This window comes from Myotis yumanensis, unplaced genomic scaffold, assembly GCF_028538775.1.
Source record: "Myotis yumanensis isolate MYYU_CA2020_CCGP unplaced genomic scaffold, mMyoYum1.0.hap1 SCAF_18, whole genome shotgun sequence".
Lineage (NCBI taxonomy): Eukaryota > Metazoa > Chordata > Mammalia > Chiroptera > Vespertilionidae > Myotis > Myotis yumanensis.
The window spans coordinates 12,540,713-12,563,305 of NW_027223769.1; the positions used below are offsets into that span (position 1 = coordinate 12,540,713).

General features: G+C 50.8%; 1 protein-coding gene across 1 annotated transcript in view; it reads right to left on the reverse strand.

Moving 5' to 3' along the window:
• The window catches only part of JPH3 (junctophilin 3), a 103,188-nt gene that overhangs the window by 54,573 nt on the left and 26,022 nt on the right, over window positions 1-22,593 (reverse strand). The window contains exon 2 of the mRNA XM_070397762.1: window positions 21,522-22,299. Coding sequence (XP_070253863.1) covers window positions 21,522-22,299 — 778 coding nt within the window. The remainder of the gene's footprint in view (window positions 1-21,521; window positions 22,300-22,593) is intronic.

Here is a 22,593-nt window from a genome sequence, read left to right on the forward strand (position 1 = left end):
TGGTCATCTGGCTGGGAATCTGGCCTTTATCTCAGAGGATTTGAAGCATTGGAACAGAGAGATCAGATTCCTGCTCTTACAGCTGCTGATCGGCCTGGCCCGTCTGTCCACTGCAGAGATGACTGGACATAAGCACTGAAGAAGGGCAGCTGTGAGCTCTCCCAGAGGAGGGCGCTGTGGAGCGCAGGTCCCCAGGCCCTATTTCCGCTCTCCCTTCTCTGCACCAGTGGAGATCTCCAGGGAGCTGGATCCCAGGCCCCTGAGATTGGCCACCTCAGTTGGTTCCACCCTTACTAGCATCCTGGCCAGTCCTTCGGGACCTCCAGGAGGCCAGTCTGACAACCAAGCCTGGAGTACAGTAAGTGCCTCCATGGGGTTGGACCCAGATGGCCAGATCTCCTCTTTGCTCCCACAATTCCCTTCTTCCCAAAGTGCCACCAACCAGCTCCTCCCCTTTGAGAAGAGCAGGCCTGCAGATCTCACCTCAAAGCTTCATCAGGGGGTGGCGCCAGCAGTCACAGCCTCAAGGTCCAGGAAAAGGATGGGGTGCCAGCTCAAGGGGGCTTGTGGCTGAAGCTCTGAGCCCTCCCTGGGGACCTCCAGGGCCCCCTCCTGTGCTGAGGATAGGGGAGGAGACCAGGACACATGGCCCTGCTGCAGGGACCCCACCCTGCAACACCACTATGCTCTAAGCTGTCAGCCCAGCATGTCTTGGCAGCACCGGGGACCCAGTGTTGTCCCAGGCACAGGGAAAGCAAAGGGGCTTGGGAAAATGACAGGTATTAAGCCACAGGGCCAAAATTCATACATCTAAATATTCATCAATATATACTTTTAGTCTTTTCTCTTTTTTGCAAAGATAGCCTCACCTTACACATGCACTTTCACATGCAAGGGAAAACATAACAGTGGCTCTGGGTGGTGGGACCTGGAGGCTGCATTTTTTACCAGACTCTTTAATAAAAAGAGGAAGAAAATAGTAACATTAAAAACAGGCTGAGGCAGAGACAAATGGGGCCCAAAGGCCATCCTGAAAGAATAGTGAGGAAAGGCCCCTCCCCTAGCTAGGGGCTGGAAGGGGAGTCTTATTTCAGAGCCTCAGAGTACAGGGGTCCCACTCACCAGCATGCCACATCTCCCTTACCCACCAGCTGCCTCTCTGGGTTACTGCATGGCACTCTTGCCAGGGCAATCTTGCTTTGCTGACCTGCAGGGTTGGGTGGGCCTAGCTCCCATACAAACAGCACAGAGGGACCAGGAGCCATACTTGCCTGGAGACGAGCCAGCACAGGGAGGGGCCTTCACTCTCTGGTCTCTGGGGGACCAGCCAGAAGCCTGGAGAGAGCCCATCAGCCTCCCCAAGGGCCAGGAGCAGGAAGCCCCCCCACCTGCTGCCGCAGGACAGACTTTAGCAGTCAGTGTATCAGTCAGGCTGAGCTAACAGCTGTAACAAATAGGCCCAATGATGGACAATGGCTCCAACGAAACAGACATTTCTTTCTTGTTCATGTAAAGTCAAATCCAGGTTTTCCTGAAACAAGAACCACACACTGACCACAACTGACTGCTGGCCTCACAAAGAGGCCTCTCGGGCCCAATGCCTTCAGAGTTACTCAGCACATCTAGGAAATGTTCTTGCAGAAACAAACAAGCAAACACCAAATCTTGTCAAGCCTCTTGGTCTAACTACCACATTCAGGAAATCCACGGAGGAACATATTACATACCCCAAAGCACTCAGCAAAACCCAGACTGGACAATTCTATAAGACAAACAAACTGGTTGTCTCAACTAAAAATTGCAAGGAAAAAAGGCAGGGAGGGAACCTCGAGCTTAAAAGAGATCTAAGAGACCCATCAACCAATGACAACATATGGATCTTATGTTAACCCTGTTTAAACAAATAATTAAACATGAGGCAGCCAGCAGAATGAGAAGCCTGGCAGGATTTTTAATGATATTAGGAATTGCGTTATTTTTTAGGTGAGATGATATCGAAGTCATGGTTTTATTTCTAAATTATTTTTTTACATACATTTTTATTGCTTTCAGATGGGAAGGGAGAGGGGGAGAGATAGAAACATCAATGATGAGAATGATTGATTGGCTGCCTCCTGCACACCCCCTACTGGGGATTGAGCCTGGTTCATAGGTCGATTCTCAGCCACTGAGCCACGCCGACTGGGCTATTTCTAAATTATTTTTTACCTGTATCAATGGAATGGTATGATGCCTGAAATGTGCTTCAAAAGTAACCGTGGGGGAGGGTAAAAAAAAAAGATGAGTCATGAGCTCCTAATGGTTCAAGCCAGGTGAGTGGCCCATGGCGTTCATTATTAGACTGCTCTTTCCACTTTTGCATATGTTTGAAAATTTCCATAATACAGAGTAAAAATAAAGTTAAATAAAAGTAAATGGCATGCCCATGCTCACAGCAGCATTATTCACAATAGCCAAAAGGTGTAAGTAAACCGAGTGTTTGTCGATGGATGAATGGATAAACAAACTGCTGTATCTCCAGACAATGATTTTTCTAATGTTAAAAAGGAATGAAGCAGCCCTGGCCGGTGTGGCTCAGTTGGTTGGGCATCATCCTGTGCACCAATAGGTTGCAGGTTCAATTCCCTGTCAGGGCACATGCCTGGGTTTCAGGCTCAATCCCCCGTAGGGGGCATGCCAGGGGCAGCTGATGGATGTCTCACCCTCACATAGATGTTTCTATCGCTCTCTCTCCCTCTGCCTTCCATTCTCTCTAAAAATCAATTAAAAAAACTTTATAAAACAAGGAATAAAGCACTGACACTTGCCATACCATGGACGAACCTTGAGGACAATATGCTAAGTGAGATAAGTCAGTCACAAAAGTTAAATACTGTATGATTCCGCTCATCGGAGTTTCCTAGCGCAGTCAAATTCACAGAGGGCTGCCAGGGGCTGGTGAGGGAAGGCAGAGTTAGTGTTCAATGGGAACAGAGTTTCAGTTTGGGAAACAGAAGTTCTGTGGACGGATGGTGGTGATGGTTGCACAACGTTGTGAATGTGTTTATCACTGAACGGTACACTTAAAAATAGTTAAGACGGTGAGTTTATGTTATGTGTATTTTACCACAATTAAAAAAAACTTAATGTTCCTCATTGGCTGTGGCTCTCCTCCGGGTGGCGACTCAGGACCCAGGTGTCTTTGATACTCGACACTGGTTTCCAAGGCGCCACATGTGTTTGGTGACGCCGAGAACCCAGGGGGGAAGGTGATTTCACGCTCATGGAGCACAGGGCTACCTCAACCACGGGGAGGCCAGAGACGCCATCCAGCTGTGCGCCGGGGGGAAGGGGACTGGACTGGTGGGCCGAGAGCCAGCCCTGCACAGTCATGCTGGGCCCAGCAACCAGGGGCTGCAGAGGAAACGGAGCCTTGTTTTGCTTGAAGTTTTCTTGTTGCCCCGAATACATTCCTACTCAAGGCCATTTTCGAAACAGAAAGTGATGCATCTGCCGGAGGCAGCAGGGAGCCGTGGGTGTGGGCCTGGTCCCTGTGAAAATGTGATACTCCCCGTGCAGCTCCAGAGACGCGGTTAAGAGCACAGAGCAACAACAGCGAAGGGCATGACAGGAACAGGCCCCGTGTCTGGGCACTGCGTCGTTTCCCGGGGCCACTGCTACAAACTGGCACGCAATGGGTGGGTCAGAACAAGAGAACTTCAGCCCGCACAGACTGGAGGCCAGGAGTCTGGAACCCAGGTGTGGGCAGGGCCACACTCCCTCCTGAGGCTCTAGAGGAGGGTCCTTCCTGCCTCCTCCAGTGCCTGGGGGTTCCAGGTGCCCCTTGGTTTGTGGCCACATCCCTCCCATCTGCCTCTCCACGAGTCTCTGAGCCCCCACGTGGCCTTCTTATGAGGACACCTGTCACTGGGTTAGGGTCCGCCCTACTCCAGTCTGACCTCATCTTAACACTTGGATTGCGGGAAACGAGTTAAGTCGGCTCGCGTGAATTTCGCGTACTCCGAGGGAGCCGTCTTAACTCGGTTCATATAGATTTGCGGTGGAGTGCGGGAAACGTGTAAACTCGGGCCGATTGTAACTGCGTATTACCAAATATTTGTTTGTTTGCCGTTCACAAAGATACCTACCTGCGTATGCGAACCGTTTCATACCCATTGGGGTAATAGGTATCATAAAAATCCCTTGTAAGTAGAGAACACTTTATGGCGCTGGTCGAGTACAATACCGTTAGGGTACCAATGTATTGTTTTCTCATTTTATAACCGATATCCCTGGATATCTCACCATGCAAAGAGAATAGTTATTGAGAAATACTTCTTGTGTCCGGACGTCTTTAGTTTTGAGTTTTGTGAATATTATTACGTGTTTAAATATTTAAATATATTGTGATAAAGACATTCATATAGAATTTTTTAACCAAATAAAATAAAATCGTTCCGCAAAGTGTTCGCATAATAATTATTTTTTTATATCAGATATCTATCGGAGTACCGCTATTTTCAGTTAGTATTATTTTTATTTGCTTTAACCTAGAATGTCGCAGCATTCAGACTATAGTGATGATGAGTTTTGTGCAGACAAGTTGTCCAATTATTCTTGTGATAGCGATCTTGAAAATGCGAGTACAAGTGATGAAGATTCTAGTGATGATGAAGTAATGGTGCGTCCCAGGACATTGAGGCGACGAAGAATTTCGAGCTCCAGCTCTGACTCAGAGTCAGATATAGAAAGCGGGAGAGAAGAATGGTCGCATGTTGATAATCCACCGGTCTTAGAAGATTTTTTAGGGCATCAAGGATTAAACACAGATGCTGTTATAAATAATATAGAAGATGCCGTGAAATTATTTATCGGAGATGATTTTTTTGAATTTCTTGTAGAGGAGTCAAACAGGTATTATAATCAAAATAGGAATAATTTCAAACTTTCAAAAAAAAGCCTAAAGTGGAAAGATATAACCCCTCAAGAGATGAAGAAGTTTTTAGGGTTAATTGTTCTCATGGGACAGGTGCGCAAAGATAGAAGAGATGACTATTGGACCACGGAGCCATGGACGGAGACGCCATATTTTGGTAAAACGATAACGAGAGACAGGTTCCGACAGATATGGAAAGCTTGGCACTTCAATAATAATGCGGATATCGTAAATGAATCAGATAGACTTTGCAAAGTGAGACCAGTACTAGATTATTTTGTGCCTAAATTTATAAATATTTACAAACCTCATCAGCAATTATCACTAGATGAAGGGATCGTACCTTGGAGGGGAAGATTATTCTTTAGGGTATATAATGCTGGCAAGATCGTTAAATATGGAATATTGGTTCATTTGTTGTGCGAAAGTGATACAGGATATATCTGTAACATGGAAATTTATTGCGGCGAAGGAAAGCGATTATTGGAAACGATACAAACAGTAGTGTCTCCATACACTGATTCGTGGTACCATATATATATGGACAATTATTATAATAGCGTCGCAAATTGTGAAGCACTTATGAAAAACAAATTCAGAATATGTGGAACAATCCGGAAAAATCGAGGTATACCTAAAGATTTTCAAACAATTTCTTTGAAAAAAGGTGAAACAAAATTTATAAGGAAAAATGATATATTGTTACAAGTGTGGCAATCAAAAAAGCCTGTATACCTGATTTCTTCGATTCATTCTGCGGAGATGGAAGAAAGTCAGAATATTGACAGAACATCAAAAAAGAAAATTGTCAAACCGAATGCACTCATTGACTACAATAAACATATGAAAGGTGTTGACCGGGCCGACCAATACCTTTCATATTATTCGATATTGCGGAGGACGGTCAAATGGACAAAAAGGTTGGCAATGTATATGATAAATTGCGCATTATTTAATTCTTATGCAGTTTACAAATCAGTGAGGCAAAGAAAAATGGGTTTTAAAATGTTTTTGAAACAAACAGCTATCCACTGGTTGACGGATGATATTCCAGAGGACATGGACATTGTTCCAGACCTTCAACCAGTACCGTCTACTTCTGGAATGCGGGCTAAACCACCTACATCTGATCCACCATGCAGGCTATCGATGGACATGAGAAAGCATACGTTACAGGCAATTGTCGGAAGTGGAAAAAAGAAAAACATTTTGAGAAGGTGTCGCGTATGTTCCGTTCATAAATTGCGCAGTGAGACACGCTACATGTGCAAATTTTGCAATATACCTCTACATAAAGGGGCGTGTTTTGAAAAATATCATACGCTAAAAAACTATTAATTTCTATTTGTTTTGATTTATTATGAAAATTTTATTTTAAACTTTAAAAATATGTGTATATTTTTAGGTAATAAGTATTTTTTGGGTTTTTCGTATTTAGTTTATATATATCGAATTATTTATGTACTGAATAGATAAAAAAATGTCTGTGATTGAATAAATTTTCATTTTTTACACAAGAAACCGAAAATTTCATTTCAATCGAACCCATACTTCAAAAGATATAGGCATTTTAAACTAACTCTGATTTTGCGCGGGAAACCTAAATAATTGCCCGCGCCATCTTATATTTTGGCGGGAAATTCACCCGACACCGTAGTGTTAACAAACTAAATCTGCAGAGACCCTACTTCCAGACAGGCCACACCTGAGGTTCTGGGTGGATATGAATTTGGGGGCACTGTTCAGCCCCAGCCAGGCCCCATGGTAAGTACTGTGCTCTCACCAGCTCCAAGAGGGGGTGTTCTTATCCATTTACCATGCGGGGCGGGGCGTGGGGGGAGCTCAAATGGAAGAGGGGGTGGGGCCCAGAGAGGCCGAGGTGAGATGGGAGAGAGACAGATATCCTCTTGCCTCCCTGACACTCTTGACCTCCCAGGTGCCTCGGTGGCACCCCAAGGTCCAGGAAGGGCTCAGGGTCCAAGCAGCTTCAGTCTCTCTTGCTCGAGGCACTCACATCAGGGAGGCTCTTTTAACTCCTCTAACGAGAGCTCACCAGGACCTTCGGGCAGGAGGGATGTCTGGTCATCAGTGTAGAGCAAATGCAGGTGACAGGGAAGAAGACACAAATATTTATTAAAAACCCAAGTTGTGGCCCTAGCTGGTTTGGCTCAGTGGATAGAGTGTCGGCCTGCGGACTGAAAGGTCCCGGGTTCGATTCCGGGCAAAGGCATGTACGTCAGTTGCAGGCTCCTCCTTGGCCTGGGCCCTCGTCAGGGTGAATGCAGGAGGCAACCAATCGATGTGTTTCTCTCACATCAATATTTCTCTCTGTCTTTCCCTCTTCCATTCTCTCTAAAAATCAATGGGAAAATATCCTCGAGTGAGGATTAAAAAAAAAAAAGCCCTAGCTGGTTTGGCTCAGTGGATAGAGTGACAGCCTGCAGACTGAAGGGTCCTCGGTTTGATTCCAGTTGGGCACATGCCCGGGTTGTGGACTCAATCCCCAGTAAGGGGTGTGCAGGACGCAGCCGATCAATGATTCTCTCTCATCATTGATGTTTCTATCTCTGTCCCTCTCCCTTCCTCTCTGAAATAAAATAAATAAATATATTAAAACACACACACACACACACACACACACAAAACCCCAAGTTGTGAACAGTTCTCCAAAGAAGTTGCATGTGGCTGGGTGGCTCAGTTGGTTGGAGTGTTGTCTGGTACACCATAAAGGTTGTGGGTTCAATTCCCAGTCAGGGCACATACCCAGGTTGCGCGTTCAATCCCCGGTCTGGGTATGTAGGGGAGGCAACTGATTGATGCTTCTCTCTCACATCAATGTTTCTCTCTTTCCTCTCTCTCTAAAATCAATTTTTAAAAAATCGTTATTGATTTCAGAAAGGAAGGGAGAAGGAGAGAGAGACAGAAACATAAATGATGAGAGAGAATCATTGATTAGCTGCCTCCTGCACACCCCCTACTGGGGATGGAGCCTGCAACCCAGGCATGTGTCCTGACTAGGAATTGAGCATTGACCTCCTGGTTCATAAGTCAATGCTCAACCACTGAGCCACACCAGCGGGGCTCTAAAATCAATTAATAAAACATATCCTCATGTAAGGATTAAAAAAAAAAGTCAGACAACAACAAGTGTTGGTGAGAATGTGGAGAGACTGGAACCCACCCTCACTGTTGATAGGAACACAAAATAGGGTGGCCGATGTGGAAAACAGTGTGGCAGTACCTCAAAAAGTAGCAATTCCACTCCTAGGTTTATAGCCAAGAGAACGGAAAACATATCCACACAAAAATGTGTACACAAATGTTCATAGGAGGATTATTCATAATAGACAAAAGTGGAAACAACCCGAATGCCCATCAGTGGGTGACTGGATAAAGAAAAGGCGTTCTGTCCATTCCATGGAATATAACTCAGCCGTAAAAAGAGATGAAGCTCTGACACATGCCACAACACGGGTAAACCTTGAAAACGTAACACAGCCAGCCACAAATGAGCACATATTGTGTGATCCCACTTATAAGAAATGTCTAGCATAGGCAATTCACAGAGGATGTAGGTTTGTAGTTGCAGGGGCCTGGCGGGAGGGTGATGAGGAGTGACTGCTAATGGGTAACAGGTTTCTTTAGGAGATAAAATGTTCTGAAAGTAGATAGTGGTGATGGTTGCACAACTCTGTGAATATACTAAAAACCACTGAATTGAACTACCAAGCAAAATAGAGACAGACTCATAGATTGAGAGCAGGCAGACAGCTCTGGTGGATGGGGGGAGGAGGGTGTTAGGAGAGAGTGGGGAGAATTGACCAAAAAAGAAAAAATAGAGAGAGAACGCATGGACATAAACAACAATGTAGAGACTGGGAAGGGGTGGGGGGAGGTGGAAGAGGGCATAGAGGAGATGGATGGTGATGGAAAAAATAAAATAAATTAGAAAAAACCAAAATAATAAATTGCACACTTTAAAAGGGTGATTTTTATGGTATGTGAATTCATCTCAATAAAAACAAAGCAACGGAGGCACTTCTATTGTTTCTCATAGACGTGCATCAATGAATCCCTACACGGCTCCCTTCTGAGGTTTGTTCGCCCAGCACCCCCCACTGGGGACTGACCCTCCCCGACTCTGTGTCCTAATTGGGTGTCAGTCAGGGTGTCTGCCTCTGATCACCCCTCACATTTGTGGTGGGTACATGACCCAGCTGGTCAATCAGAAAATCCCATCCCTCATGGGCAGTGAGTGGGCAGGTGACTCCAGCGGAGCCCACAGCCTTTCCACGTCAGTGCTATCCAGGTGCTGGGAGGAATCGGGCTTCCCTTGCCTCCAGGATCGAGAGCTGTAAGTGTTCTGTGAGAAAAAACCTGCTGGTCTTTCCTACCACATACGCAGACAACCTGCTGGCAAATGAAATTAACACAGGGAGGAAAGCAGAACCGAGAGAGGAAGAGGAAGACAGAGCCCTGACATGATCTGAACCCTGACCCAGCAGGAATGAGAGCCAATACGATGCCTTTCCGTTTGACCTAATTTGAGCTGTGATTCTGTTGCTTGCAACTGAGTCCTGATTAATAGAGACAAATCACATTTTACACAGACACAGGTTTGGAGAAAACCTCAAGTGGTCAAAACCACCTCTGGTTATACATTTAGCGGTTCTGTTTTACAAAATACACAGATCTTCCAAACAATGGAAACCAAGCTCAGCAAGGAGCTTCCGCAGTGAGAAGTTCCCATTTCCCATCTTGTTCCTTTCAGACCTGCCTGTTTCTCCCTCCTGCCTCCAAGCTGGTAGGGCTGAACCATAACTCTAATGCTCCAATGGTGTGACTTCCCTGGGCACGAGGCAGCTGGCAGAGGGTGAGCTGGGATGGATGAACCACTGCCTGGCAGAGCCCATTAATGGGTCTTGGAGGCAAAGGGCCATCGAGGGCAAAGTCTGGGGTGATGGTGGTGGAGGGGACCTGACGACAGACAAAGCCTGGACCTCACCTTGGAGGAGTGGCTGGGGCATTGTGAGAACAGTGACATCTGTAAGCAGTGGTGGGTTCTTTCAGTAACTGAGATAAGGCCCCTTCCATCTCGCCAAACCACCTGTAAAGTCCATCACATACATCCCTGCCAGGGTAGGTCCTTTTTCATGGGAAATTCATGCTCACAAAAAGCCATGGAACGCTGGAGCAATGCCCAAGGCTGGAGGCCCCGTGCATGAGCACTCGAGAACCTGAGAACCAAATTAATTTGGGGGTAAGGGTGTGGGGCTTGAGCTAAATCTGGGCTGTCCAGGTGAGTAGGGAGTTCTGATCCAAGCTATCTGGAGGGCAGGCTTGATTCCAGAGGCAGGAGCTGTGCTTGACAGAGTTGAGATGAAGAAACAGGAAGAAAGGCATTTGCAACCACCAGAACAGCCTGGCTGTGGGGCTGTGTGCCCCACAGTGGGCTTGAATGGATCCCCAAATTTACATCCACCAGGAACCTCAGAGTGTGACCTCATTAGGAATAAAATCTTTGCAGAGACAATTAAGATAAGGTCATACTAGATGAGGGTGGGCCCTACATCCAAGGATGCGTTCTTATAAGAGGAGACACAGAGACACAGAGAGGAGGAGGCCACGTGAAAATACAGGTAGAGAGGGAAGTGATGTGGCCACCAGCCAAGGAATGCCTGCAGCCACCAAGAGATTGAAGAGGCAGGAAGGATCCCTTCCTAAAGCTTTGAGAGGGAGCAGCTCTGCCAACACCTTGATTTGGGACCTCTGGCCTCCAGGACTGCGAGAGAATAAATGTCTGTTGCTTTAGGCCCCCCAGTTTATGGCACTTTGCTATGGCAGCCCCAGGACACTCACACAGAGATGATCAGCATTGTCTCAAAAAGGAACAATGGTCCAGTGTAGCTGGAGCTCATGGTGTGTGGGGACGAGTACAGTGAAGACACTCCTTTCTTCCTTCAAGAACTACCCACTGAACCAGTAAGCTGTATCAGTAAGCTATTTCCACAACAGTGCTGTGTAACAATCCCCCCAACAAAAGTAAGTGGCTTAAAATAATCATTTATTTTTTGCTCATGCATCTGAGTCATCCCAAGGGCCCCTCATGCTCAGGGATGGCAGGGGTAGGGGTAGGGTTTGGGGGGGGGGGGGTAATGGGTGCTCCCAAAGCATGTTGTCCTGACATTGGCAGAAGCACAAGAGGGGCCAGCACACAAGAATACAAAGCCTCCCAGGGCCTCAGCGTGGGAGTGGCACATCATCACTGACATCCCATCCCACTGACCAAACCAAGGCTCGAGTCGGGGGCTGAAGAGTCACAGGGCAAAGGGCGTGGGCCCAGCATGGGGAAGAGGAATCAGGACCAAGGGTGAAATCTACCACAGCACCTTCAGGCTCCCAGCTGGACTGAAATGAACTTAAATGAAATTAAGCAAACTTCTCAGATCTGACCAGTGTGGACATGGCTGTCCCAGGCACCGAGGGCGCCATTTCACTCAGGTGGGGAAACTGAGGCCTGGTGACTGCCAAGGAGTCGAAGGCAGGAAAGTCCTTTCCACACCTGTCTCCCTGCCTGTCTAACATGTCATGGGAAAATCAACCAGGTGTCCTAGCTTTCCTTGAGATATTGTTACTCTTCACAACAACCCCGTTGGACACACACTATCTTCAACCCATTTTACAGAGTTGAAAACGAAGGCCCAGGGAGTTTATGCACCTGGCCTAAGGCCAGAGAGGCAAGAACAGCAGAACCACTCACCATTTCTCTCAAGGATGGAGAAGAAATGGGCTCCGGCTGCAACAGGATGGTTTGGGGTTAGACTTACAGGAAAAATTCCCACAGTCACCACGTCTGGGGACATACCCAGGGCCTTCCTCCAGGGCCTTGTAAACGGCAACAGCTTCTCTTGGGACGAAGGGAGCTCAGGGAAGGACAGATTAAAGGCTCCACAGCCCCTGGGCCTACTCTGGGCCCAGGACCCCTGGCCGGGATTGTCCTGGATGCAGCCAGCACAGGGCTGGCTCCCTGTTGCCTCACGTCACCCAAGGTGCTTCCAAGTGCCAAGTGGGAAAGCTGCCTGTGGGTGAGTCAGAGGCTCTGTGCATTCTGTCTAACAAGTGGCAGAGTGAAGTGCCAGATCCTCATTGCATCTGACAGCCCGCATCCCCGACCCCGTGCTCAAGGGTGAGACACAGTGGGGCGAGGACCAGAGATGGTGGAGGTGGAGGCAGGAGCCGGCTCCTCAAGTCCCAAGCCCCCGACACCTGCCAGCCTCAGAGAAGCACCATAGAGATGCTAGACACAGGCCCAAGGTCAAGAGTTCCTGGATCTCTGGGAAGGAACCCAAGGTTTGTGGGCACGCCCAGCCCTGGGGCAGCAGCTTCTCACCCCCAGCCGAGCCCTCGGCTGGCCCTGCATCTGGTCATTTCCCAGGATCTTGCACCCACCTAGTCTCTCCTTCTCCGTTTTTTGCCTGTTTGTTTTTTATGTCCAGAGGGCAGAGTTGGAACAGATGGCTGTCACCCGTGTGACATGTGGCTGGCCCTCGCCCTGAGGCAGGAAGCTGCATGTACCCTGCACAGAGGGCCCAATTCCACAGGATCTGGAGGCACGGCTGCAAAGCAGCCTACCGGGTGGGGCAGGAAAGGGGTGGGCATGCCCATTCTAGGCGGGACGGCAGGGGAACACGGCGGTGCCATGCCCTGTCTTCAGCCAGAACGGGAGTGCATGGATTTCCTATGGAGCTGTTGCAAGTCTCCACACGCTCGGCGGCTTCAAATAATACACACTGCTCATCTTACAGTTCAGGAGGTCAGAGGGCTAACTGAGTCTACAGGGGCTGGGATCAAGGTGTTGGCAGGGTTGTTTCCTTCTGGAACCTTCAGGGGAGAATCTGTTTCTTCACGTTTCTCAGCTGCTAGAGGCCGCCTGCATTCTTAGCTTGTGGCCACATCACTCCAACCTCTACTTCCGTCATTCCAGCTCCTTCCTCCTCTGGCCCTTCTGTCTTCCTCTAATAAGAACCCTGTGATTACACTGACCCGCCCCTCCTCAGATAATCCTGCACAGTCCCCTCATCTCAAAATCTTAATTTAGCCCTAACTGGTTTGGCTCAGTGGATAGAGCATCAGCCTGCGGACTCAAGGGTCCCAGGTTCGATTCTGGTCAAGGGCGTGTACCTTGGTTGCGGGCACATCCCCAGTAGGGAGTGTGCAGGAGGCAGCTGATCGATGTTTCTCTCTCGTCGATGTTTCTAACTCTCTATCCCTCTCCCTTCCTCTCTGTAAAAAATCAATAACATATATTTTTTAAAAATCTTTTTTTTTTTCGCTAAAAGTATTACAAAGGGTATTACATAAGTGTCCTTTTTTCCCCCCCCGCCCATGACAAACCCCTGCCCTCCCTTACCCCCCAGTGTCTTATGTCCATTAGTTATGCTTATATAGATGCATACTATTTTTTAAAAATCTTAATTTAATCACTCTGCAAAGTCCCTTTTGCCATGGACGGGGACAGCCACAGATTCCAGGACGTAGGACATGGACCTCTTTGAGGGCTATCATCAGCCCACCTCAGGGAGAAACCCCTCGGGGGCACAGCCATTGTCAAGGCCACCCACCCACCACCTCCTCCTGCAGGCCTCCATCCCAGCCAACGTAAACTGGTGCGGCCTTCTCCCCAAGCAATGTGGCAGCATCTCCCACAGACTTTAAAGACACCCACCTCTCAGCCAGCAGTGCCTGCTCTGGGAGATCATGGTGCAAACATACCCACGCCAGCAGCAAGGTGGGTGGACCAGGAGAGTCTCTGCTGCCATATTTGAAAGATTGAAAGATCGGACGCATCCAAAGCACTGATAAATAGAGTAAGGGCTGGACCAACAGGGGGCATTCCGTAGCCATTAGAGAAACATACGAGTCTAGATATGCTGATATGGAAAGATGTCCTTGATGTGAGTGAGGAGAAAAGCAAAACAAATTATAAAGCAACACGGACAGTGCAATTCCATTACATACAAGAAATCATGTAGGTATGACATACCTATCTGCATATATGTTGAAAAGACTGTAATTTCCTGTGTCAACATAAGAAATATTCAAACCTGTAGAGAAATTTTGTAAGTTTATTTGAGCCAAACTCGACAATTGCCGGGAAGCAAAATATCAATGGACTGAGATAGTGCTCCGGAGAATGACAGTTTTGCATCTTATTTTATACATTACAATCAAAGGAGAAGGTGTAAGTGGGTTACATGAAATCCACTGGAGATAGATTGGGGAGGCAGGAGAAAGCAAAGTGGGGAAACCTTTGGGATTGGATAATAAGTAAAATGATAGACACATTTCTTTTATATAGGCGGTGCGGGATAGTTAATCGTCAACGATTAACTCAATAACAATGGGGGGATTTGTGGTCTCCGCAGAGCAGTGCCTGTACTTTGAGGGGTCTGGAAAAAGGAAGACTACTTTGACATTCCAATGACATATTATCTAGACAAAAAAAGGCAACAGATAGGCTCAGTTAAGGCAAAAGTTGACCTTTGTCAGGGAAGATACCGGCCTGGGACATGACTATCTGCCATGACCTGCTTTTAGTTAAAAAGTTTTCATTTCAGACCATCCTTTGTGGTTACTTTAGGTCTCTGAGTTTGCAAGGCCGCCACGCAGGCCTCCCCTGAGTTTGTCAGGTCAGCATGTGGTCCCTTTCATCCACACCTGTAAGGAGATGAGCAGGTCCTGCTGGGACACAGTTACTTCATCCCAATCTGTTTGGTTGTTTTAAGATTTTACAAGAAGACCTTCCCTGAACAGGGCACACCTGAGGCATCTACACCAAATCTTCCCCATTCCAGCAGCAACGCTGTATTTGGAGAACATTCCAAAGGAGTCTGCCAACACCCCCATATTTACGACTGGGGGGTCCCTGAATTTAGCCCAGGTCTGAAGGGGCTGAGAGACGGAGCAGGGCAGAAGGCAGTCCCCAGGTCTAGTCCTGGCTCTGAGGCCCGGCACTGCCCTCTAATACAGGGGCGTAGCTCTAGGTCGTAACACCCACTGAGCCCACTCTCCTGGTCAGAGGTGGTCTCCATCGTTCAGAGGGCCTGCCTGCCTAGCGTGAGGGTTCTGAGTGCAACGATCAATTAGCCATGTCTGCCATGGTTGCAGGAGGGGGGAATGGCTGCCAACATGCCAAGAATTTGTCATTTCCCATCTAAATGCCTATCAAGGTCCCTCCCGGCTCCACCTGCCTGCGATTCTGCTCACTCAGCAAAGCATCACAAGACAAGGCGTCAGCTGACAGCCGGCACGCGGGCCTGTTGCTACAGCCCTGTCAACTGCCACGGCGACCTCAATGCACAGGAGCAGGTGTCCTCATCCGGCCAACCAGCTCCGGGAAGGCTCCCGCCTCCACCAGGACAGACAGATGCCCTCTGCGCCCCGGGCCGCTCAGCCCAGCCCTTCCTCCTGCCCACACACCCATGTTCATCCGCGCTGCTCCCAGGGGAACAAGAGCTCCTCGAAAAGCACAGCCGTCCCTGTCCGCCTCCTCCTCACCCCCAAGCACCGCGAACGGTCACTCCCAGGAAGCAGAGCTGGCTCCAAGCTCTAGGCTGCAGGTTGAGCGCCAGAGGGAAGCCAGGCCAAGAAGTGGGGGGCAGAGATGCAGAGGGTTTGGAGCATCATCCTGCCCAGTGTGTTCTGGAGATCTGTTCCCCCACCACTCCAGCCATACAACCCAAAGAGCAAGTTCAGGAGCCAACCTGGTCCCCTGCAGGGATTTCTGGGGGGCGGGGGGGAGGAAGAGTGTTGCACACAGTGAGTTCTCATCCTCACCTTCATGGACACCCCCATGCCTGGGTGCTGTGCTACACACACACACACACACACACACACACCCCATCTGGTGTGATCTCCACCACACGGGACCTCTCTGCGGAGTCGGTGACCCACCACGGCCACAGAGCAAGCCGATGCATCAGACTTGGACCACCTCTGTGGGATGTCGGGGCCCAGGCACCGCGACACTCACCTAAACCTCAGGAGCACACAGTTCTCTCTCCCATGAACTTTGCCAGAAGATGCTGCCTTGCTGGACCCAGGAGGGTCCACCTCGCACCCTCTAGAATCTGGGCACTAAGGGGCAAGCGGGATCCCGTGGAAATGAGTGATCACTCAGCTGTGGCAACCCCTGCTCCCTATGAGCTTGACCCAGTCATCCTGTGCCCTAAGGTGGCCACGGCCACTGCCATATCTCCGGGTCCCCAGAACCAAAGGAAGTAGCCTCTGTCCTTGATAATGAGAGTGGGGCTGAAGCAGTTATACATTCATTCACTCCAAACTATTACACAGACGCTATGCTGTAAAGCCACACACGGTCCCAGGCTCCAGTGACTCAACAGTGAATCCCTGGCTTGGGGAGTTCATGTTCTAATAGAATGGAGTCAGTACGTGATAAGAAACACCTCCTCCTCTCAGCTCTTTACCACTTTGTAAAACCCTCCGACATCTCTTCACAGTAACGTTTGAGATAAATCACAGAGGAGGCAGAGAGAGGGGTCCCAGCAAAAGGAACACCACCAGGTACCCATGTAACTCTCCCGGGGTCTGTAGGGTTCAGGAGGTCACGGGTTTAACAGCAGCCAGAACCCTCCCTGCCCGGCTCGGGGCAGATATAGCTAGCATAGCTAGCCGATCCCAGCACTCTCTCCCTCGGCACTGGGTGCAGTGTCAGACACCTGCTCAAGCATGAACCTTCAACCCAGGACACTGCTGAATGTCCTGGGGCCATCACACAGAGGTAGGAAGGAGAGGCAAACAGGCCACAGTCTGCCCTGACTGGCCCCCAGCTTGACTCTGAAAAGCACCTTCATCTATTTTATACCTTGGGGAGCTGTAAGGGTTTGCATGACAAAGGGCTCTGTGACTAAAAGGGCAAGTGTGACAACCTCTGCACTAGGGGTTCTCTATGTCTCTTTCATCTCTAGTTTAGATTTTGATTCCCAACCAGACCACAGGCTAGACCAGGGCCTCTGCTGAGCAACAGGTGATGGCCATTAGGTTTCATCTTCCAGGCCAGCAGCTAGGAGCACTGTGATTGACTAGTTATGTCTGCCATGGGCGAGGCAAAGGGTGAGAAGCAGCAGGTCCAAAGGTGACATATTTGCTATTTAGGTAGAAGATACAGTGGGGCCTTGACTTACGAGTGTCCTGACTAACGAGTTTTTTGAGATACCAGCTGTCTCTCCGCCGATTTTTTGCATTGAGTTGATAGAGTAATTTGAGTTAACGAGCTCCTTAACGAACGAGCTCCTTAACGAGCTCGGTCTCGGAAACAAATTAAACTCGTAAGTCAAGGCCCCACTGTACTTCATAAAAGTGTCCTGAGTGTATGAAGGCAAGAGAGGTCTTTATCTGTGGTCCATCCGAATACAGGCGCTTACAGCAGTTAGTTGAGAGTGCCCCTGAGTTTCCCACTTGACTAGGTGGCAGGGAAGAATGGAGTACAACACAGCCCGCCTCTGATGGGGGTTCACAATTTGGGGAAGAGGACCCTACAGGAGGAAGTCACAGGTGAAGGATAGCGGCGCCTTCTGCTCTGATCTCAACTCATCCAATCAACCCGCCTGGCTCTCCTGTCCCTCACCCTGGCCTCACACTGAAGACTCTGTCAGAGCACCCTCCACCTTCTGCCTCGTCGCAGGCACGTCTGTGGGCGTCTCCTCTCCGCTGTGGCCTCCTGTGAGAGAGGAGAACCGCCGTTCTCGGGGCAGCATCCTGGGGGCTCCTCCGGAATGCAGGTTCTTAGGCACCCACCTGCCGAATCAGAAGCTCTAGAGGTAGGGCCCAGCCATTTGCATCTTACACACCTTCCGAGGGTGCTGAGCTCACCTGAGAATCACCTAGAGACGTGAAGGGCTCTGCAGCCGGGGAGCTCAGCATCTCGGGGCAGCCGGCATGTGTCTGAGCACCACAGGCAGTTCCAGCACACAGGGGGCAGGGGTGGTGAGGGCTTGGGAACCTGCTGCAGACCCTGTCCCGGGAGGAAGCCCAGCTCCCCCTTAGCTGTGCGGCCAGTCCCTGGCCCTTAGCCACTGTGGGCCTCTCTGAAATGGAGAGAATGGGACCACCTCTCAGAACTCAAACGCAGTGAGACCCCCATTTAACAAGGAAGCCTTGTCCCCCTCCTAGCAGCAGCTGCCCCCGGTGCTCTGAGGAGGGCACACCAATCCGTGTCTCTCTGATTCAGCTCAGTAACCCACGCCCAGCCGGCCATAGCTCCCTTGTTGCCTGGCGGTCTCTTTCTTTGGCTGTGACAGTGACCGGAGTCCACCCGGGGCCAGCCACTCCGCAGCCCCCTGGGGCCGCTGTGCCACTTTCACCCTCCACTGGAGGGTGGGCCTTGGGGCCTGGGGGGCACTGACCCAGCCGTCTACCTGCTGCTTTGTTCTCTGTTCCCTCCTTTTTTCCAAATCTAAGCCCATTGAGAAAATACAGGACAAGAAGCTCCACCCACAGCCTGGAACGAGGCTCAGATGCCCATCGTGGTAACCAAGGACCTTGCCACTTCCGGCCTCCAAGGAGCAACCCTGGGCACCAGGAGCCAGCACGACAAGGTCACAAGCGTAGATGTGCAGACATGCCCACTTCCCTGCAAAGCTGGGAGCTGGAGGGGGGAGGGCCTGGCATGGCTCAGGAGAGGGTCAGGGGGTCAGACGAGCACACCGGGCCCCACACAAGCTGAGGGCTGTGTGCGTTGCTCCTCCCGTCCTTCGATGGGAAATCGTGCAGAGAGGGCAAGCCTCTTCCCCAGGTAACTCAGCAGCGATGGCCCAGGCTGGACACTGCTTTGACGGCTCCAGACACCACCTGAGGTTTGCCCCCCTCTCAGACAGGTTTCAAAAGCCAGACTCTGCGACTTTGTTCCCATGATCTGGGAGACCCACTTAGAAGGAGATGGAGGGGACAAGGGGGCTGCGCCCCCCCTACCGCCCAGCACAGCACAGGTCCCGGCTCTGCATCAGCCCTCCCTCAGTGCCCATGCCTGTGTGTGTCTGAATGGGCATGTGCATGTCTGAATTGTGTGGATATGAATGGATGTGAGTGGTGTGAGTGTGTTATGAGTGTGTGTGTGTGCGTTCATGTGGGGTGTGTAAATCTGTGGGTACAGAGTGGGACACTTCAGTCAGCCAGGCTGGTTCTCAGAACGGGGTAGGGCTCCTAAGCCCCAAATGTAGAGATACATGCAACCAGGAACCCACTTTACTCTTCCCCAACCACCTGCCCAGGCACTAGTCACACCGTGACCAGACTTAATCCTCTCCCCTCCCTCGCTCAGTCCTCCCCACATCAAGTAACACATCGGCAGAGGCCCCCCCAGGCAACGTGGGAGCACCAAGGCTGGCGGCCAATGCCCCACGGTCCTGAGCTGCCCCAACTTCTTTGTACCCCCCCTTGCCCTCCTGGCCCAGCACCCTGGCCCTCTCCTGGACCCTGCTGCTCATCAATCAGCCCTCATGAAACCCACACTCTTCCCTCCCCGGGGGAGCGGGCGGCCCCAGCCCAGGACGAAGCTGTCCTCACGTCAGTTCCCAGGGCTTCACGGCAGGCAGGCAGCATTACTCCTATTTCTCAGACGAGGAAACTAAGGCTCAGAAACACTGAAACCTGCCCGGGTGGAGCTCCCTGCGTGTGCTGGCTCTGAGCTCCGCCCACACCACCACCTCGTTTCCTTAATGGAACAAGCACCCCCCCATTTCTTGGGGATTTGTCAGAAAACTCCTCAGTCCTAAGACGTTTGCCTGGTCATCAGACGCTAAAATTAAACCAGTTCCGTGTCCACTGAATGCTGCGCTCCTGCCTCCCAGGCCCTTGGCCGAGAACTAACCTGCGGCCAGACGGGAGCGGTCACGAGCACCCCAAATCTTTGACAATGCTGGGGCCTGCCCTGCAACTGCTTCTTGTCCACTGAGGTCAACAAAACAAACATAATACAAAAGATAAACACCGAAAGGAAAGAAATAGGGCAAAATGCCAACAAGAGTCTCTAGTGACATAGCAGACCAGACCTGACGTCGTTTTTCTCCTTTTCCATTCTATTTTCCAATTTTCCTATATGGGGCAAGTATTACCCTTATAATGGAAAAAATAACAACTGAACCTAATCTGATCCTGAAATACCAGGTGAGTCGTCATAAATGCGGCTCCTATTTATTTCTGCTGCCTGACCAAGTCTGGGGGAGCAGAGGGGTGCGCAGAGCAATTCTGGCCTCGGTGTTCAGGGAGTAATGCCATTTTCCTTTCGGCCTCTTGGAATGGATTTCATTTCCCTCTGAAGCCTCAGATGCTGTGAGTGGCAGATATCCTGCCAACCACATTTTTGTTCTTCCACTGTGGATCAAAGGTCACTGAAAACCACAACCAAATGAGCTAAAATTTTAATTAAGTGACGAGGTTGGGAAGGCCTGAGCATCCTGAGCCAGGAACTTTCCTGGAGTCACTCTAGGCTGTCCCTGGCTGGGAATACAGAATCATCCAGAAAGACGCTGCTCTGAGAAGCCTCCTGTCTGGACACCCTGAGGGACCGAAAGCAGTCCCCAGGCCCTTGTCCCAACGCCCAGGACTCTCAGGGCACCCGAGGGCCCTGCCTTGACCCAGGAAAACAAACAGACGGTGAAAGCTCCTGGCTAACTCCGTCAGGGATTGTTCCTTTAGAACAATCTAAAGTTTGTTAGGAGGAGCTGGGTGACCAGGACCTCAGAGTGTGGCAACCTGGGGCCTTGGATTTCAACAGGGCAGCTTCCTTCAACCTGCGGCAGGCACCTGCCATGTTCCTGCTGCCCACAGCCTCCCACAGCCTCACCGGGACCACGCCTGGGCTTACACGCTTACCTCTGCAGCTCCCAAGGAGACCCCTCTCTGGGCACCCACTCTTCCAGCACTGAAGCCCCCATCCCTGCACTAATACCAAAGACCCCTCAAAATCCAACATGGTGCCCAGCCACATCAACTCCACCCCTGCTGCTTAGGGTCCAGCAGCCCTGCCGACCCCAAACTCAAAGTCCTGAACCCCATTCAGAACAGCTGCTGGCCCGCAGCACCAAGTCTCGCCTGGCGCCTACAGCCGATCTGTCCAGTTGGTGCTGTCTCCCAGGGCCCAGGGACAATCTGGGCTGGAGGCCAGATGGCCAGGGCAGCTTTCACCCTCCTCCCACGTCCCAGCAATGCTGGGCACTCCAAAACCAGCTGGGAACGTGGCCACGGTGGCATTGCACCTTTCTCTTAGCCGGCACCATCCTATGCATCTTACCAGCAGAATGGCCCACCTTCTTTATCCATCAACATTTTACATTAAACACCAGCATATAAAACAGACAAAAGAGATACTGCTCTATTTAAGGAGAGGCAATATGACCGAGAACCTCTCAGGTCAACCATTTCCTTGTCTCACCTCTGAGAACCTCTGAGGAACCCCAGGGTTCCCCAGGGGCATAGTTTGAGAAACGCCAGTGTAGGCTTCTAACCTACACAGCATGATTGCTCAGACCAGGCCCAGCTGGCAACTCAGAACCACCCTGCTGCCCATGCCACCCCCTCACCCTCCTACCTGGAGGCTGCAATCTCCGCCTTCTGCTTGGCAATGGTGGCAGCCCGCTCAGCCGCTTCCACAGCCCGGTCCACCTTCTCCCGGATCTTGCTGGCACGCAGCGGGATGAGGTTCTTACGCTTGCCGCTCACGAGGATGTTCTGCTTGTACTTGCCCTCCTCTTTGGTGCCGTCGGGGAAGGTCATGCAGCCGTAGCCGTGCCGCCGGTTGCTGGCCCACTCGCCCTCGTACTTGAGCCCGTCAGAGCGCTGGCTCACGCCGAAGCCTGCCCGCTTGTCATTCTTCCATTCGCCCACGTAGGTCTCGGTGGTGGTGGCGTCGATGTCGTCCTCGATGACCGACAGCTCGGCCTCGCCCTCGCCCAGGCTGATGGTGGAGTGGATGTCGCTGGCCGTGGAGCTGACGGTGCTCATGCCCGCCTCGCTGCGGAACGAGCTCTGCTTGCTGCGCTGGCTGGCCAGGCTGCTCTTGGACTCGGACTTGCGCAGCTTCAGCCCGCTCAGCAGCGAGCGCCGGAACAGCCCCTTCTTCTTGCTCTTGAGGATCTCAGAGTCGCTGTGGGCCACGAGCACGAAGCCCCCTCGGGACACGGCTGGGGAGCCGGCCACCGCTGGGGAGGCGTCCGGGTGCAGCGCCGCGCCATTGGTGTGCTCACTGCGCAGAGAGTTGATGGACGTCCTCAGGGGAGAGCGGATGACGGCCGCCATGCCGTAGGGGACACTCTGCCGCACACCATAGCCTTGGCGCATGCCACCGACCCACTGGCCCTGGTAGGTCCCTGTGGAGACAAAGGAGAAAGGGTGAGCTCCCGAGCAGTGATGGAGGATGGGCACCTTACATGGTGGACAGAGACCTGATGGTCCTCCTATCTCAGTGAGGTTTACAGACTGTGGTGCATTTTTACAACTTATATCACTTATGGTTATTTTTAAAGACCCTTCTATCCTGCTTCCCACAGTTGCATTTTGTTCTCTCCCTTAGAAGTTGGGGAGGGAGGAGGGAGGCCAGGAGTCTGTGCTACACAGTCAGGAGCACAGAGTCAAGAGTAAACTGGAGCGCTCTACCTAGACCT